At 36.7% G+C, this 18,881-nt stretch overlaps 1 protein-coding gene across 5 annotated transcripts in view; it reads right to left on the reverse strand.

Moving 5' to 3' along the window:
* Positions 1 to 18,881, reverse strand: part of Ssh2 (slingshot protein phosphatase 2) — a 254,433-nt gene that overhangs the window by 32,056 nt on the left and 203,496 nt on the right. For 3 of the 5 annotated variants that reach the window (XM_021728139.3, XM_040269241.2, XM_005327861.5), the window contains 5 exons: positions 17,778 to 17,846; positions 17,005 to 17,070; positions 14,215 to 14,409; positions 9,866 to 9,959; positions 9,632 to 9,760 (listed from right to left, as the gene is read on the reverse strand). In XM_021728139.3, the coding sequence (XP_021583814.2) occupies positions 9,632 to 9,760; positions 9,866 to 9,959; positions 14,215 to 14,409; positions 17,005 to 17,070; positions 17,778 to 17,846 (553 nt within the window). The remainder of the gene's footprint in view (positions 1 to 9,631; positions 9,761 to 9,865; positions 9,960 to 14,214; positions 14,410 to 17,004; positions 17,071 to 17,777; positions 17,847 to 18,881) is intronic. The other 2 variants (XM_078042588.1, XM_078042589.1) reach the window with 1 other exon arrangement.

Genomic DNA, 18,881 nt, shown 5'->3' on the forward strand with positions numbered 1-18,881 from the left:
AAGGCTCAGAGTACAAACCAAAGAAATGTACAATCTTTTCAATGAAATAATATCAGAAAATTTCCCAAACTAAAGAATGAAACAGAAAATCAAACACAAAAGCTTACAGGACCCCAAATATACAAAATTACAACAGACCCACACCAAGGCACATTATTATGAAAATGCCTAACATATAGAATAAGGATAGAATTTTAAAGGCAGCCAGAGAAAAACAGCAGGTAATGTTTAGAGGGAAACCAATTCAGATATCAGCTGATCTCTCAACTCAGACCCTCAGAGCAAGGTTTTGGAATAATATATACCAAGCTCTGAAAGAAAATGGATGCCAGCTGAGAATACTCTACCCAGCAAAATTAAGCTTCAGAATTGACAATGAAATAAAAACCTTCCATGATAAATAAAAGTTAAAAGAATTCACAATTTGAAAGCCTACACTACAAAACATTCTCAACAAAATATTTCATAAAGAGGAAGTAAAAGTGAAAACCAGCAAAGGGAGGAACTAACTAGAAGAATAGTTAATTGATTAAAGAAGAAACTAATTCAAAATAAAAACTAGAAATAAATCAAAATGGAAGGGAATAAAAATCATTTCTCAATAATAACATTTGTGGGAGGCCGCCATGTCATGTGACCAGCATTTTCCTTTCCTGATTGGTGAGGCTGGCCTGTGATCTGGCCTCATCAAAATGGCCATAAACGGTGCTCCTGATCTTGAAAGTCATAAAATGTCGACAAAAATGTCTCCATGCATGGGCGTGTGTTCCTACAGCCCCAGGGGTTAAGTTACCTTACTTGACCTTGTATCCCCACCCTCTTTTTTTTTTTTTTAAAGGGATCTAGCTAGTTCCCTCCAGCTTTTTTTTTTTTTTTTTTTTTGAGAGAGAGAGAGAGAGAGAGAGAGAGAGAGAGAGAGAGAGAGAGAGAGAGAATTTTTAATATTTATTTTTTAGTTCTCGGCGGACACAACATCTTTGATTGTTGGTATGTGGTGCTGAGGATGGAACCCGGGCCGCACGCATGCCAGGCGAGCGCGCTACCCCTTGAGCCACATCCCCAGCCCCCTCCCCGACCCTCTTGATCTTTATTGGATTAAACTTTCTAAAGAATGAGAGTCTCCCAAAAGTTCTTTCTCTCTCTCTCTCCAGCCTCTCGTGACATTCCTTGCTCTCCCATTTGGGGAGCTTGAGGCCAAGGGCGGAGAAGCCATCCTGGGCTTAAATTAAAGGTAAATTGTGTGTCTGTGTTTTATTTGATACCTTAGGAAATTCACTCTAGTGACCCCTAGTTTAGCCCACTGCGCTGGTCTAGGGTGGCAAACATTGAACGTAAATGGCCTAAGCCCATCAATCAAAAGACAGAGTGGCAGACTAGATTGAAAAACAAGACCTAACAATATGCTGTCTTCAAGACACTCACCTTATAGGCAAAGACATTCACAAACTGAAGGTAAAAGGATGGAAAAAAACCATATTATTCACATGGATCTCGTAAACAAGCTGGGGGTTTCTACCTTCATATCAGATAAAGTGGACTTCAAAAGCCAAGGTTAATCAGAAGGGAAAAGAAGGACATTTCATACTGTTTAAGGGAATGATACATCAACAAGACACAATAATCGTAAATACTTGTGCCCAAACCATGGAGTATCTATGTGTATCAAACAAACCCTTTTCAGTTTCAAGAATCAAACAGACCAACACAATAATATTGGGTAACTTTCACATGCCTCTGTCACCACTGGATAGATCCTCCAAACAAAAACTAAATAAATAAGTTATAGCTGGGCACACTGGCGCATGCCTGTAATCTCAGTGGCTCAGGAGGCTGAGGCAGGAGGATCGTAAGTTCAAAGCCAGTCTCAGCAACTCAGTGAGGCCCTAAGCAACTCAAGGAGACCCTGTCTCTAAATAAAATTTAAAAGGGCTAGGGATGTGCCCCTGGGTTCAATCTTTGATACCAAAAAAAAAAAAAGAAGCTAGAGAACTAAAAAATATAATTGATAATTTACACTTGACCTTGACAGACATATATGGAATATTTCATCTGTCAATGACTGAATACACTTTCTTCTCAGCTGCACATGGATCCTTCTTTAATACAGACCATGTAATGTAAGCTACCATATGTTAGCATGCAATTGTAATATTACCTTAACATAATTTTAGCATCTGTAGGATTATTTTGATAGCTCCCTTTCCATTGATATTAATTTATGTGTTCTTACTTTTTCTTGATTAGACTTGTTTCATTTTTATCAACCTTTAGCTATATTATTTCTTCTCTATTTCACATATTTCTGCTCCTACTTATTTTTTCCTTCCTACTACCTAATTTGAAAATAATTTGTTAATTTAGCTTTTTTCTGATACAAGTACTTTATTAATGTTCATCTGAGTATTGTTTTATCCCACAGATTCTGATATTTTAAGCTTTTATTATTACTTAATTTAACACTTTTTATTTACTTTTCTTGTTTTTTCTTCCTTGATCTGTGAGATATTTATAAGTGTGCCATTTATTTATTTATTTAAAGAGAGTGAGAGAGGGAGGGGAGAGAGAGAGAGAGAGAGAGAGAGAGAGAATTTTAATATTTATTTTTTAGTTCTCGGCGGACACAACATCTTTGTTGGTATGTGGTGCTGAGGATCAAACCCGGGCTGCACGCATGCCAGGCCAGCGCGCTACCGCTTGAGCCACATCCCCAAGCCCCCAAGTGTGCCATTTAATTTTGAAGTAGTTGACATGTGGGAGTGAAGTTCTATATATCATTTTTTTAAAAAAACTTTCTTTTTAATTGTAGATGGACACAATATCTTTTTTTTATTTTATGTGGTGCTGAGGACTGAACCCAGTGCCTCACGCATGTGAGGCAAGCAGTCAACCACTAAACTACAACCTCATCCCCTACATATCTTAAGGTGGTTGATTTCTAATATAATAAATCACGCAGGAAATACAGTCTGCATGATTTCAAATAAAAAAAAGGCAAATGCTTTTTATATTGATTATATTGGTTACATGTGTCAAAACGTCAAAACTGTTAAAATTTTATACATCAATAATGTGCATTTATTATATTTCAATTTTGCCTCAATAAAGGTATAAAAATTTTTAAAAAAGAAAAAAAAGAAGACCTGAGTTCAAGTTCTGACTTTCCTCTTACTGTGGGACAAAGTTCAAATGTTTGAACTTTTTCCCTTTTCTTATCTGTAAAATGAATATCCTTTCCACTCCAGTCCTTTTACTTAATGGGTACCTTTCCCTCAAATTATAAAAAAGCTTATCCCCTATTAATATGAAGCTGGGTGTGGTGGCACAAGCCTATAATCCTAGCAACTTGGGATGCTGAGGTAGGAGGCTTGCAAGTTTGAGGATAGCCTCAGCAACTTAGCGAGACTCTGTCTCAAAATAAAAAATAAAAAGGCCCAGGGATGTAGCTCAGTGGTAAAATGCCCCTGGGTTCCATCCTCGGTATAAGTAAGTAAGTAACTAAATTGGAAACTTCCTCTCTACCCAGAGTCCTTCTCTAGATACTGTTATTTCTATCTTTCCTTTATAGCCAAGATGCATAGAAAGATAATCTAATGCTTTCTCTACTTCCTTATTTCCTACATGTCTCAACCCCTGACAATCTGGATTCAGCCCTTATCACTTGTGCTAATGTTAACTGGTGATCTCTCCTAATTGTCTAATAAAGGGTCACCTCTGTATCCTCATTCTATTGGCTTTCTCTAAGTATCTCTCTGATGTGGTTCAGATAGCCCAAATACCTAGTTTCATTCCTGGAACAATAAAAAGGATCAACAAATGTTTGTTGAACGAATGATCAAATAAGTGAATGAAGCATTTAGAAAACTGCCAATTGTTATATAAACACTATCATATTACAATCAAACTGTTGAACAGGGAGATCTCAAGGACACTGTGCTGAAGTTCCATTTAAGAAAACATCATTTGACTTATTAGGTGGAAAAAAAAAAAAAAAAAAAGGAAGGTTTTGAAGGTTCTGTGCTCAACCTTAGAAACCTAGCTCCCATACTAGAGAACTACAAAGGACTTCAAGGAGGCAGACATCAAACAATAAGGGTCAAGCAGCTAAACTGGAGCCAGGGAAATGTGACCACTTCACTTCTAAATTTAGAACTCTGTCCGGTTAGATGGAAATAACCATGGTGTGATGGGAATAGTCCACAGTATTACCTACTTGTCCAGAGAGAATTCAATCTACAATCTACAGTGACCCCTATCCAGAGGCAAAATAAATTGAAAACACTGGCTGCTGACTCAGTGAAGCCCACATAAAGTGACTTGGGCTGTGGGTAGGGTGTTGCTTCAGGCTTAGTCTGAAAGAACTGAAATCAACTTGTAATTACTTTTCTGTCCTCTACATAGGAATTTCAGACGCCTGGGATCTCCACAGAACAAATCTTTTTAAAAAATTTTTATTCTTTAACCTCGGGCTTTTCAGGCTTACAATGACATAATTCCTTAGGGATTTTTACTTTATTCTATATAATTATGCAAAACAGAATCTTACAGAAATGTAAAATGATTAGGGCTATAATATATTTTTAAGTAAGTTCATTTCCATCTTTCACTCTGATTTCTCCCACACTGTGCACCAACACAAAGACCCAAGTAACTGATTTCTTTTCAAATGATATCCTTAGGAAATAGCCCTGGTGTTTAGGAAATACTCTAACAGTTCCAAGAAAAATAAGAGAACACAGTTACAGCAGATAAGGAGTATACTGGGGGTTCTGTTAGGATAAATCCAACTTGACATAATCTCCAAGGACAGGTATCCCTGTCCATATCTTATTTATCATATTATACCTACAACTTCCATGATGTAAGAGTCATATTACTATGATACCAAGCACATACTATTAACTTTTCATTCTAAGAGAATTTTCTATTATACATCTTCAGTACAGAGATAAAAATCAGGAATATGATAAAAATAACTCACTTGATTACTGTCTCATCTATTCATACACTCTCCATTTCACTGCACCTAAAGTAAAAGTAACTAGTTTGAGGCTGAATTTTTCCATACTAGGGATTGAACCCAGGGCACTTTACCACTTAGCTATATTCCCAACCCTTTTAATTTTAATTTTGAGACAGGGTCTTGCTAAGTTGCTTAAGTTCTCACTAAATTGCTAAGGCTGGCCTCAAACTTACAATCCTCCTGCTTCAGCCTAACCATCTGGGATTACATGTATGTGACACACACATGGCTTTTTTATTTTTTGAGACAGGGTCTTCCTAAGTTGCCAAAACTGGCCTCAAACTTTTGATCCTCCTGCCTCAGTCTCCAGAGTCACTGGGATTATAAGTGTGTGCCACTGCACCCAGCCACATTCATATCAGAGATCTTCCAGGATTACTGCTGACTTTGAAATTTGGTTGGGAAAAGGCTTCCAGCTCAGAGAAGTTGTACACATATACTTATAGAGTAAGAAAATACTTTTTTCTTCCTTCCCATCAATCAATCTTATTTTTGTACTGTAGTTCCTTTTTGTTTGCAGCAACCTGGGAGTGAACCAGGGACCAAGTTTTCTCTAAACTATGTTCTACATGTTCACCAGCTATTATCTTTCCAGATAAATAGATCTCTGGGTAGTATACTGCAGAGCTGAGCATTCTTCCAGAGGGAGGGGGAAATCCTGCTGCCTGTCTTCACACAATCTGGTTGAGTTCCCAGCATGGCAGCTATGCACAAGATGAGATGACTTTGCAGAAAATGAACACCACACCACTTGCAGTGGAAGATAAGATCTCTTTTTCCATGTCAACTGCTAGGAAAGACAGCAGTATACAGACTCACTGGAGAAGATGCCGGATAAGATAGTGCAAACAAAGGGCGGAAACCACCAAGAAACAGGTATAAGATGTTTAGGTAACCTGTTTATATATTTAATTTTGTTGGATAGGAGGTCCATTCTTTAGAAAACAGAATAGTTGAAGAGATTTTCCTTTGCTCAAAAATATGTGGGAAGATATAGATTTTTGGGCTCAAGTGGTAGCGCGCTTGCCTGGCATGCGTGCGGCCCGGGTTCGATCCTCAGCACCACATATAAACAAAGATGTTGTGCCCGCCGAAAACTAAAAAAATAAATGTTAAAAAAAAAATTCTCTCTCTCTCTCCCTCTTTCTCTCTCTTAAAAAAAAAAAGAAAGATATGGATTTTAAAAATAAAAACTGAGCTAAGAGTGGTGGTACGCACCTATAATCACAGTGGCTGGGGAGGCTGAGGCAGGAGGATTGCCAAGTTCAAAGTCAGCACCAGCAACTTAGCAAGGTCCTAAGCAACTTAACAAGACCCTGTCTCAAAATAATAAAAAAGGACTGGGGATGTGGCTCAGTTGTTAAGTGCCCTTGGGTTCAATTCCTAGTACCAAAAAATAAGTAAAAATTGTAATGATATATAAATGGTGGATACATATCCAAACTCACACAACATATAACACCAAGAATGAACCCTAATGAAAATGATGAACTTTGGTTGTTAAGAATGTGCCAATATGAACAACCAATAAAAAAAAAAAAAAAGAATGTGCCAATGTAGGTTCATCAACTGTAATAAACATTACCACTCTGTTGAATGTTTATTATGGCCTGAAAATTGGTATATGGAAAATCTTTTTTTCTGCTTAATTTCATTGCAAATCTAAAACTGCTCTAAAATATAAAGTCCATATATGATATGTGTGTGTGTGTGTGTGTGTGTAAAAATAAAAGTAAAAATTAAGCTGGGCATAATGGCACATGCCTGTAATCCCAGCAATTCAAGAGGCTGAAGCAGGAGGATCACAAGCTTGAGGCCTGCCTCAACAACTTAGTGAGACCCTGTCTCAAACAAACAAACAAACAAAAACATAAGGGAAATGTAATTCAGTGATAAAGTACTCCTGGGTTTAATCCTCAGTACAAAAACAAAAACACGGGGGAGCTAGTGGAGGCACAAAATGTGACAAAGACAATCTGTTTTGGTGGTAATTAAATAAGATTTATTGTCATTTAAAATTTCTACAATAAACAAATTATTTTTGTAATAAGAAAAAAAAAACTCAAAAAGGAAGAATTGTGAAATCATAAGATATATCTAGGAATATAAATGCTTCTTTTGGTGCTGGAGATAGGACCCAGTGCTTCACACATCCTAGGCAACTGCTCTACTACTAAGCCATACCTCAGCCCACTTGAATGCTTTTGTAGTTGATTAGGGAAATACAATTTTGAGAGGAATTAAATTTTTAAAAAGTACTATTAAAATTTACCAATTGCCCTCAGATATACCATATGAGAAAATGTTAAAAAGGAAGAAATATTAGAGAGGGTGGCAACAGAACTATAAGGAAGTATGTCTAGAACAAAATAGGATGACCAATCAGAAATTGGCTGTATTTGATATTTATCATGTCCATATTCTTTGAAGGTACTAAAAATCCAAGCTCAGGGAAGGGGATGTATAATACAGAAGCATGGCTCCTGCCTATCATGCATAAGACCCTGGGTTCAATCTGCAGCATGGCAAAAAAATAAAAATAAAAAAATAAAAATAATTTTAATTAAAAAAAAAAAAAGGACACTGAAAGTGACTCAAGTGTAACTCTGGTCACTTTCTAATATGAGCTCCTTTTGGTTACAGGCATTTGCCCTTCATAAAAAACAAAACAAAACATGAGTCAGGTTTCATGGCTACAGTTCGGGGGGAGCAGGGCCCATATGAATGAATGACTTGTAAGTTTTATACAGTTAACACTTAAGATTATTCCCAGCAATATATACGCATGATATCTTTGAGCCCTCATGGAAGTATACATAAGGGACAGTAAAACTGTAGACAGTATGTTCTACATAAACCAGTATGTAGATCATACTGACCTTACAAATAGGTCAGTATGATCTACATGCGGAAATGGCAACACATATTAGTCAAGTTAAAGACCTGGAAAAGAAGTTTCCCTCCCAGCTCTGAGTAATTTCATAGTTATAATTCAGTATGAATCATTCTAGAGACACACATACCCAGAACGTCAACAGATTAACTCAGCAGAACCCTTTTACAGCACAAAGTTTAATTGCCCGGTGAAATAAACTCTTAAATACTCAGTAAGATGATCCAGTTTAGTCAGTTGCTATGCATTTATTCCTTTTCTCTCCTGTTTTCCACCTTATAATCTTTTCACAGTTCACAAATGTCCTCATCAGAGAAAGGAAATGAAACACAAACCAGTTGATATAGTTTCTTGTTAACATTTTGGGCCAAAATGTATGGGAAGTAAAAAAAAAAAAAATGAGGTTCCTATAGCATTCCTCATTGATTTTTAATTATTCTTGTTAACCTTGTTCACTCTACTGGGTACAGATGAAAGCTAGAAGTTTTTAACCTTTGAAAGGAAAATGGGTCTTAGGATATTAGAAGCTTTCTTAATTCATCTGTCAGAGAGATCTCCTTGGGCTAATTATAGGTCATTGAGTGTTCAGGAACTATGAAGAACAATGTTTAGTCACTGATGTTTTGGTAATCAGGAAAAGCATGGGGGGAGGTTTGCTCAAAACGTAGCTACAAAATTGCATATGTTTAAAAATCCAGGGCTGGGGTTATATTTCAGAGGTAGGTGCTTGCCTGCTTGCCTGGCATGTGTGAGTCCCTGGTTTCAATCCCCAGAATCTCAAAAAATGAATAAATAAGGTCCAGTGGTCTCTCAATTATAAATAATTCCTACTTGTTCTGCTCAAATATACATTTGACAGACTTGCAAGAAATATTTTAAAGATCATCCTATTTAGCACTGTATAAAACTATAGCCCACTGGTGTTTTTGATAAGTACTATGAAAAGCTGATTAAATATTTAACAATCCAGGGGAAGAAAAGGCTAATTTATACCATTTGCCAATTTCTTTGGTGTAAATATTTCTACTATAGTGAATTTTTTTGTTTGTTTGTTTTGTATCGGGGGTTGAACCCAGGAGTGCTTAACCATGGAGCCACACCCCCAGCCCTTTAAAAAAATATTTTATTTAACCAGGCACAGTGGCACACACCTGTAAACCTAGTGGCTCAGGAGGCTGAGGCAGGAGGATCATGAGTTCAAAGCCAGCGTAAGCAAAAGCAAGGTGCTAAGCAATTCAGTGAGACCCTGTCTCTAAATAAAAATACAAAATAGGGCTGGGGCTGTGTCTCAGTGGTTGAGTGCCTCCCCGCCCCTTTTTTTTAAATTAACATACAGGGTCTCCTTAAGTTGGTGAGTCTGGCTTGAACTTGCAATCCTCAGTCTACTGAGTCTGCTGGGATTACAAACATGCATCACCATGCCCAATTTATGTACCAGTTTGATGTTACTGAGTGAGAAAGTGGAAGGAGATGAGCATTAGCACACCATTATATCACTTTCACTTTATGATAGATGTATGTATATAACCTTAAGAGCAGAGATTATATTAAAATGCAGTGAAACGACTAGGAAGTGATGAGGTTTGAGTACTTACAATCTTCTTTTTGAATGTAAGTTACATTTTATTTAAATATAATAAAATTAAACAATTACTCCCTCTATCCATCAGTCCATACAGTACTTCAACATACCACTTAAAGTGGCCCTTAAAACTTACCAGGAACACATGCTCAAATATTTGTGTAGGACTATCCATCTGACCAAGGATCACTATCATTTCATTATCTATAAATTCCTTGAATTCTCGCAAGTTACAGACCATCTGCATTTCCAACTCTGTTCGTATCTGAAACAAAGATGACATATTTTACTAATCTCTTTCAAACATGTACCATTTCTAGCCCCACACCCACTGTTAGCCTTGGAACAATGAAGACTTGAGGTCTCTTACCTCTTTGGATGTAATGTTCTCCAAATCCTTCTGCATCATAATCTCCCTTAATTTGGTTTTAATTAGCCTCTCTGTTCGTTCTCGTTCAGTTGGTCTGAAAATAGGGAAGTGATATTTCTTAATCAGGAAGTTCAGTATTACCATTTGATTATGTTTCCAAATTGGCAAGCTTTGCCTCTTAAATACATATAGATCCATGAAGAAACAAAGACAAATTTGCTATAGGGAGTGCAGTTTTTAATGGAGGACCATATTCATGCTTCCCTGTGAAGTACCCCTGGGTATCGATAATTGAGCTAGAATACCAAACTGGGTAGACCAGCAGTGTGACCCACTATGGTAGTAGGTCTTCTGTAGCTTAAAATACCACACTATGCTGATCACTCATTGTGAAGTGAAAACATGAAAGAAGGAAAAGGATCCTGCCTTCTGAATTCAGTAAGGAAACTTCTCTATCTAGAGTACTTTTGTACTAGAGTACTACCTAGAGTACTTTTGTCCAAAATATTTTCCTTTTCATGACAACTCTCACACTACCTCTGTGAAGTTGTTATTCTCATTTTACAGATTAAAAAAACCAAACATGGTACAAGACATACTGATGATCACATACACTGGCAGGAAAATCAGTGTTTAACCTAGTCTAACACTCTACTTAAAGGATTGTGTTGTCTTCCTTCAGTTTTCATAAACATAAAATTACTCTTGGAAGTTTAATATGAAATCAGACTAAAGAGTTGACTCTCCAATTACCAGAAAAGTATTGGTTCAATGTAACTGGATGTTTCTCTTTAAAGGCACTATTTCATTTCATGTAGAATGTGAGTGAGGCTGTCAGAGAGCACTGTCTACTTCATCTTTCCCCCTAACTCAAGAAAGGTATCTGCTCCACACCTCCTTATTTGGAGATGGATAATGGACTAAGCCTTCAGGCATCTTGCCTGCCCTTGGGGCCTACATTCTTTATCACTGGTGGCAAAAATAGCTTCAATAATCTCCAAAGATGGATGCTCTAACCCCACAACCTTGGAGCTCCATACCACTTGGGCTCCTAGCTTTTCAGATACACTGCATAATACAGCTAATAACTGTGTCATTTCCCTGTCAACAAGCAAAGGCATCACAGTCTTCACTGGAGTAAAATTCTCATTCATGCTTAATTTTCCTAGATAATTCAAAGTACAAAATAAATGTATAATTTCAGTCTTTTGTTTAAAAGCATATTGGGGGCTGGGGCTGAGCGATAGCACACCTGCCTAGCATGTGTGAGGCACTGGGTTCAATTCTTAGCAGCACATATAAATAAAAGGTCTATCAACAACTAAAAAAATATATATTTTTTTAAAAAGCATATTGGTAAAAACAAATTTTCGCTGAGCACAGTGGTGCATGCCTATAATCCCAGTGACTTTCGAGGTTGAGGCAGGAGGATGACAAGTTCAAAGTCAGTCTCAGCAATTTAGTGAGACCCTAATTAATGAAACCCTACCTCAAAAATAAATAAACAAACAAACAAATAAAACAAAAATAATAAATTAAAAAAAGGGCTGAGGACGTGAGTTAGTGGTTAAGTGCCCCTGGCTTCAAGCATGAGTTAGACTTCCTAGTTTAGCGATACTTCTCTCAATACTTCAGACTTCCTTGAGACAATGGTTTGGAGTAAGTCAGACCTAGGTTTTAATTGCAGCCCTTCTACTTAATTGCTGATGTAAAACTGAACAAGTTCCCTCTTTTCCCTGAGCCTGTTACCTTTTCTATAAAATAAGGACACTAATAATATCTGTCTCCTGATAGAGTTTTATGAGAATTAAATAAGATACCATATATGAAGGGCTTGGCATAAAATTAGATGTACAATGGGAATACCATGCATGTATATTTTCTTCTTCTCCCACTTCCTTGGATTTTAAATATAAAACTATTCACAGTACAGCACTTTAGTCAATTTTAGCACATATTCTTATATTCTCAGCTTTGTTCCCCCTCTGTCCTCCAGTACTAGGGATTGAACACAGGGGCACTCTACTGGGCTACATCCCAGCCCTTTTTATTTGTTCATTTATTTTTTTATTTTTTAGAGAGACAGAGAGAGAGAGAGAGAATTTTTAATATTTATTTTTCAGTACTTGGCGGACACAACATCTTTGTATGTGGTGCTGAGGAACCCGGGTCGCACGCATGTCAGATGAGCGCGGTGAGCGCGCTACCGCTTGAGCCACATCCCCAGCCCCTTTGTTCATTTATTTATTTAAAGAGAGAGTGAGGGACACAGAGAGAGAGAATTTTAACATTTATTTATTTTTTCTTAGTTCTTGGCGGACACTACATCTTTGTATGTGGTGCTGAGGATCGAACCCGGGCCGCATGCATGCTAGGCGAGCGCGCTACCGCTTGAGCTACATCCCCAGCCCTGTTCATTTACTTTTGAGGCAGCGTCTTACTCAACTGCAGCAGGTCTTGAGTTTGTAATCCTCCTGCCTCAGCCTCTGGAGGGTCATGGGGATTATAGGCGTGTGCTCCTGCACCTGGTTCTCAGCATTTTATAGGCTTTTCTTATCACTTTAGGAAGGAGGGTGGGATAAAAAAAGCATTACAACACATATTTCTCTTCATTGATTTCATTGGAAAAATTGGAGAAATATTTAAAAATACAAAGAAAGTTAAAAAACCTAAAAATTCCTCTATCAGTAATAATACTTTGACCTGTAGTTTCCGTGTATTTTTTTCTGTGAATATGTAGTCATTTATTGGTGAAATATACCTTAAAATTGGGATTATACTCTATATACTTATAATTTTCTTTTCTTTCCTTTTCACGCTTATTTTTATGCTATAGTCTCAAAATCTTCTTTTTCAAAATCAGAAAAAAAATGTGAACAGGTTTTCTTTTTCTCATGTAAGTATGGTTTAGAATGCACTTCCCTGAGCTAGATGAAACATTCCTCTGAAACACATTAACCAGCTGTAAGCATAAAATCATGAATAATATTTTTATGAATAATATTATTATAAGATACTAAAAGGGTTAAGGTCATTGAAAAGTAGAGTCTAGTGCCAACAACACCCTGTGCAAAAAAGATTCTAGTGCTTTCTTTAAAAAAAAAAATATATATATATATATATATATATATACACACACATATATATTTTAAAAAACAACGACTTTCTTTTTTTATATATATTTTTTAATACTTATTTTTTAGTTTTCAGTGGACACAATATCTTTACTTTGTTTTTATGTGGTGCTGAGAATTGAACCCAGTGCCTCACGCATACTAGGTGAGTGCGTTACCACTTGAGCCACATCCCCAGCCCTTATAATATTTTTTTTTTTAGATGTTGATGGACCTTTATTTTATTTATTTATTTGTATGAGGTGCTGAGACTCGAACCCAGTGCCTCACACATGCTAAGCAAGCGATCTACCACTGAGCCACAACTCTAGCCCCTCTAGTGCTTTTTTGACTGTTTCTTGCATACAATTCTTGGATATTTCACCTTTTCTAATAAAAGTTATTTATTAGACTATTATCTGCATTGAGCTCATTTTTTTTTTTCTTAAAAATCACGAACTGTTTTGGCAAGACTTTAGGAATCTTAAGACAAATCCTGACTGTAAGGTCAGATAGTATGTAACTACTTTTCTTTTAAGCTGTAGAATACCTTGTAAGTGCAGAAAGACCAATTCAGAGAAAAATAAACACCGTACTTAATTTCCAAAGCAGGAACTAAGTGTAAAAAAATTTCCAAAATAGTCACAGAAGTTTCAACACATAAACCTAAAAAGGAAATAAACATCAGCTCCACCTTAGGCCTTCATCCAACTCACAGTGCACCAGGGAGATTTAATAAAATCTCACTGACAAGGACTTAAGGCAGTGGTGGACTGATAGGATGTTCTAAAAAAATTTTTAAACAGTAATAAGTTCAAAATCAGCTTAGAACCTATGTATTCTTTCAAATTGATTGGAAACATCTTGTTAAGTATGACAAACATCTAAGTTTCTTGCCATTAATTTGCTTACCTAATATTCCTTTCACAGACAAAGCAAATACAAACTTCAGCCTAACTCCTTTAAACTCAGATTTCAAATTAGTAGAATCTGAATAATCGATTTGATGGTATTGCAATTCTTGATTGTGGAGCCTCCACTGTACTCAGGTGTAAAATTCTTCATGCCTTTGCAGGCAGCAGAATTAACAGGGTTGAAGAGTGTGGCAGAGATGTGATGTAGATAGTGTCTAATAAAAGTGGATAAGATTGAATCCTAAAGATAAGAAATCAGGGAAGAACATGCTGCCTAGCATAGAACAGAGAGGACCTTCCCAACTCTCAGCAAGCTACTTACATGTCTGTGAAGAGAGCTGGAGAGTCAGGCCGATGGGACTGCACATCCTGCATAGCATTCCATTCATTGACTGAGGATTGATCCGAGTTGATATGGCTCTCGTAATAACTTACCCAGGTGAGAAAAAGGCTGCCTGGGTAGTAGTTATGCATTCTGGCTACTTCACAAGCCTTGTGTAAACTCTGTAGAGCAGACCTGAAAGATACACTGGGAAATGAGCACCGCAGAATGGTGGGGTACTAAAAGGCCAATAACCCATGTGTATCTCAAAGTCTTCTGATTTTTAAATTCTATAGCATTTGACCTCTGGAGAATCTACTCCCTGGAATTCAAGATCCTCTAATCCTGATGATATGGGTATTGCCCATATTATTTAGACATTTACTAAAAGATATGATGTAACCTTAACGTTGGGGATGGGGAAGAGACTAACAATCCATTAGTGAAAAAGATCTAGGTACCTATAGAGCTCAAGATCATATAGTTGGAACCACACTGGGGCTGTATTACTAGAAAACTAAAGATCTCAACAATACTACATAAAAATTTCTTCCTTTTTTTTTTAATAATAATTTTTCCTTTTTTTTTAAAGAGAGAGAGAGAGAGAATTTCTTAACATTTATTTTTCAGTTATGGGGGACACAACATCTTTGTCTGTATGTGGTGCTGAGGATCGAACCCGGGCCGCACGCATGCCAGGCGAGCGCGCTACCACTTGAGCCACATCCCCAGCCCAAGATTTCTTCCTCTTGACATAGACATTACAAAACAGCATATATTTCCCCATGGTTCCTGGAGGCTCCACAGAGATCACATACATAGATGTCCCTAAGCCATGAGGACATCCCTTCAATATCCAGAAAGTACTTATTTAATGATGTTTTATCATTTATGGTGATTTGGTCTCCTAGTTTTTAAAAACCATTTATTCATACACATGAAATACCTTCTAAGAACAGTTTTGGTTATATTTTTTTTGGTACTGGGGATTGAACCCAGGGGCACTTAACCACTGAGTCACATCCCTAGCCCTTTTTATTTTTGAGACAGGTCTTGCTAATTGCTTAGGTCCTCACTAATTGCTGAGGCTGGGCTGGAACTTTTGAACCTCCTGCCTTGGTCACCAAAACTGCTGGGTTTATAGGCATATGCCGCTGGGCCTGGCTCAGATTTGAGCTTTGGTTAGTCTGAGACTTCTGATTCTGAACTCCCATGAAGGGTAAACAAAACTGAAAAGTATTTTTTGGTTATATGCTTAGGAAGAGCTTAAGTCAGAAATGGTAGAAAGTAAGTTACACAGGAACAAAGACCTTTCAATGTTTTGTTTATTGATGTATTTGAAGTACCTAAAAGAAGGCTCATCTCATTGCTGGAGCTCAATTAGTATCTGTCAAATAAAATGTCTTAATGCTACAAATTAATGTGTCTCTCCTAAAGGACAGTTATATAAAACTCTGTGGTCAGTCTGTTTACATCTTTTTCTTAAAAATGCTTTTTAATTTATTTTTCATACCATTTATCCTTTAATTTACAGCCTTTATCAACATCTTTCCATATCAATATTCTCTTTTTAGAAATATTTTTTTTAGTTGTAGATGGACACAATATCTTAATTTTATTTGTTTATTTTTATGTGGTGCCAAGAATCAAACCCAGTGCCTCATGCATGCTAGGCAAGTGCTCTACCACTGAGCCACAACTCCAACCCCTCAATATTCTTAAGTTAGATCATTTTCTATGGCTGCATAATATTCAATAACATATGTATCATAAATTAACTGATCTTTATTTTTCATTTAAATTGTTTCCTATTTTTTGCTATTATTAGAACATCAACAATCATTCTTATATAAATCTTTGCACACACCCATAGTTATTACTGCAGAGTAAATTCTTAGTAGAATTCCTAGGTCAAAGGGCATGCAAAATGATAAGGCACACTGGCAAATCACTCTTCAGAAAGGCTTTCCTAGTTTATTCTTCTATCAATAGCATATGATTGTCTATTCCTTAAATCCTTGTCAATTCCATATTATATAAATTAAAAATTTTTAATAGTCCATTTTTATTAAAGATTGTGGTTTAAAAATAAAGTTGCAGAATCTTTAAAAATATGTTCTATTACTCAAAGTAAGCCAAATTCTTAGAGAATTTGTTTTATTATATAGATTCAAAGGTAGGGGCCAGTTTAGTGTGATATACTGGATAATTAATGTTTTCTTCCTCTAGGAAATACAAGCTAACACAGTGAGGAATAGTCAGTCTACTTCAGAACATCAAAACTTGATGTAAGGTTATTACTTGAATTAAGACTGCTTTGTAGTCCTTCCCAAAATATACCTAAAAATACCTCATTTATGGTCCCTATCTCACTATTTATTTATTTTTGGTACCAGGGAGCTAATACATAGCAGTAAGGTGTTCTAGACTTGGCTCTTAAGACTGCTAAGTAACTTAGTCAATGTGTTCCTATAAAACTCAGTTCTAATCTGCTGTATTTGATCCACTGTCTCCACCAGAGCCTAAGAATACCTCTAGATTTCACTTGTAGACCAATGCTCAAGGCCTTCCACTGTGACAATTTAAAAATTGCACTTTTAGGTCATCTTTAACTGTGATGGTCAAACCGATAACAAAAATCCTAAACAAAGCATACAGCATTTTAACAGTAAATTGGACCTTTCAAATATTAATTCTCACAAAGTATTACTCTAATAACATATTTTAAAACACTTATAGAATAGCTAAAAAAAACCCCACTTTTTGTAGAGGTATTAAAAGTCATCTTACCACATTGCCTGCACAGATACAGGTTTGAATATGTGAACTCTATTATCTGTTGACACGCTGAACCCACTAAAGACAAAAGAGAACAAAACAAAAATTCACAAATAAGGGTAAATTAGTTCAGTTTTGAGTTTTCAAGCCTATTTTCTGGGCTAGCAATAGCTGGTTCAATAGAAGGAATTACCAAGTACATCACTTAGAAGTTAACTAAGGCTTGACTGAAAAGCTTCGATAAACTGGTAGGCAATTAAAAGTTTCCCAGTTGTAGATATGGTCAAACTCTTCTTCTGTATATTTCCATTTGGAAGTCTTCTGGGTTGTTAGCAAACCTGACCCTGGTTTTATAAACTGGAGCAAACATCTTAGTCTCTTGGGGACACATTCTAAAAACACCAGAAGGTGGGGGTTGGAAGGTCAGTGGAAGGAACTGGCACAGGAAAGAGTTATACTGTAGGCTGACAGCTGGCAGAGGCTGCAAGAGGTTATTTGAAACAGAACATATTCTCTGGGAGGGCATTGCAATAGCCTACAAGCTCAGATTAAAGAGTGAGCAATAAACTACTCCTTCTTTATCTGGCTGACTATGGTAGGAATAAGAAATTGGAAAGTTGTATTTTTACTTCACTTTACAAAACAGGAGTTTAAAAGCACCTACTGAGCTACTGACATGTTTGTTCAGTCGGGCATACTGGGCCTCCCACTCAGTTGACTAGTTCACTAAGATGGAACCCTACCTCTTGGCTTTCTGAAGGAAAATTAAAAGGGAAAGCACTTACCCATCACCATCCAAATGAATTAGGGTGTCACTCCAGAGAGGCAGGACTAAGCCCATGGTACAAGTGCTACTGCAAGACAAGAAGCAGTCCATAAATTATTTCCTGCTATTTGGGAAGCTATCTTTGTTTATTAACTCTCTTAACACAAAACATAAACTCCTAAACTCTAAATTTTGGCACGAGTGTTAAAATTTCTATCGTATAATTATTAAAATTTCTACATATCAAAATGTAATTAATGAAGATTTGTGCTCAAATTAGAAAAAAATAAACAATACAACTTAAATAAATAAAATAGTACTTGGTATCTGTGTACTGAACTACCATGGGCAAATGCCAAAAATTGTAAAAGGATAGCCCTAGAATTTTGGGCCCTGGGGATGTTGCTCAGTGGTAGAGTGCTTGCCTAGCTAGCAAGGTTGAGGCCCTGAGTTTGATCCAGAACACTGAAAAACAAATAATCAAAACACAATTTCAATTACATCCTAGTCCAAGAAGGAAACCAGGCTTTAAGTGAATGGTATAGGAAGCCATGGATTCCCAACTGACTATGTGCTCTATCCCATCCCTTCTCTGGACAACTGTTACCTATGCCAGACTTTTGTCACTATCTCAAGACTGTCCCAACAGTTTTCTATTCTTTTAAAGGCTCCTGTACCTGATCCCTCCCAATATATCTAGAGAGGCAGCATGATGTAGTAGAAAGAACACTGAATGTGGGAGGTGAACAACGAAGTGTGGTTAAGAGCATGGGCTCTGGTACTAACTGTATAACCTCAGGCTAATGATTTTTTTTTTTTAAAAAGAGAGAGTGAGAGAGGAGAGAGAGAGAGAATTTTTAATATTTATTTTTTAGTTCTCGGCGGACACAACATCTTTGTTGGTATGTGGTGCTGAGGATCGAAACCGGGCCGCACGCATGCCAGGCGAGCGTGCTACTGCTTGAGCCACATCCCCAGCCCATCAGGCTAATGATTTTATTGTTTTGTGTCCAAGTCTCTTCACCTGTAAATCTGAGATAAAAATACTTTCATCATTGACTGTTTTAAAATTAAATTAGATAAACAAAAAATGCAAGCAAGAATACCTAAAACACAATAATTT

Source organism: Ictidomys tridecemlineatus, chromosome 3, assembly GCF_052094955.1.
Source record: "Ictidomys tridecemlineatus isolate mIctTri1 chromosome 3, mIctTri1.hap1, whole genome shotgun sequence".
In the NCBI taxonomy this organism is placed as follows: Eukaryota; Metazoa; Chordata; class Mammalia; order Rodentia; family Sciuridae; genus Ictidomys; species Ictidomys tridecemlineatus.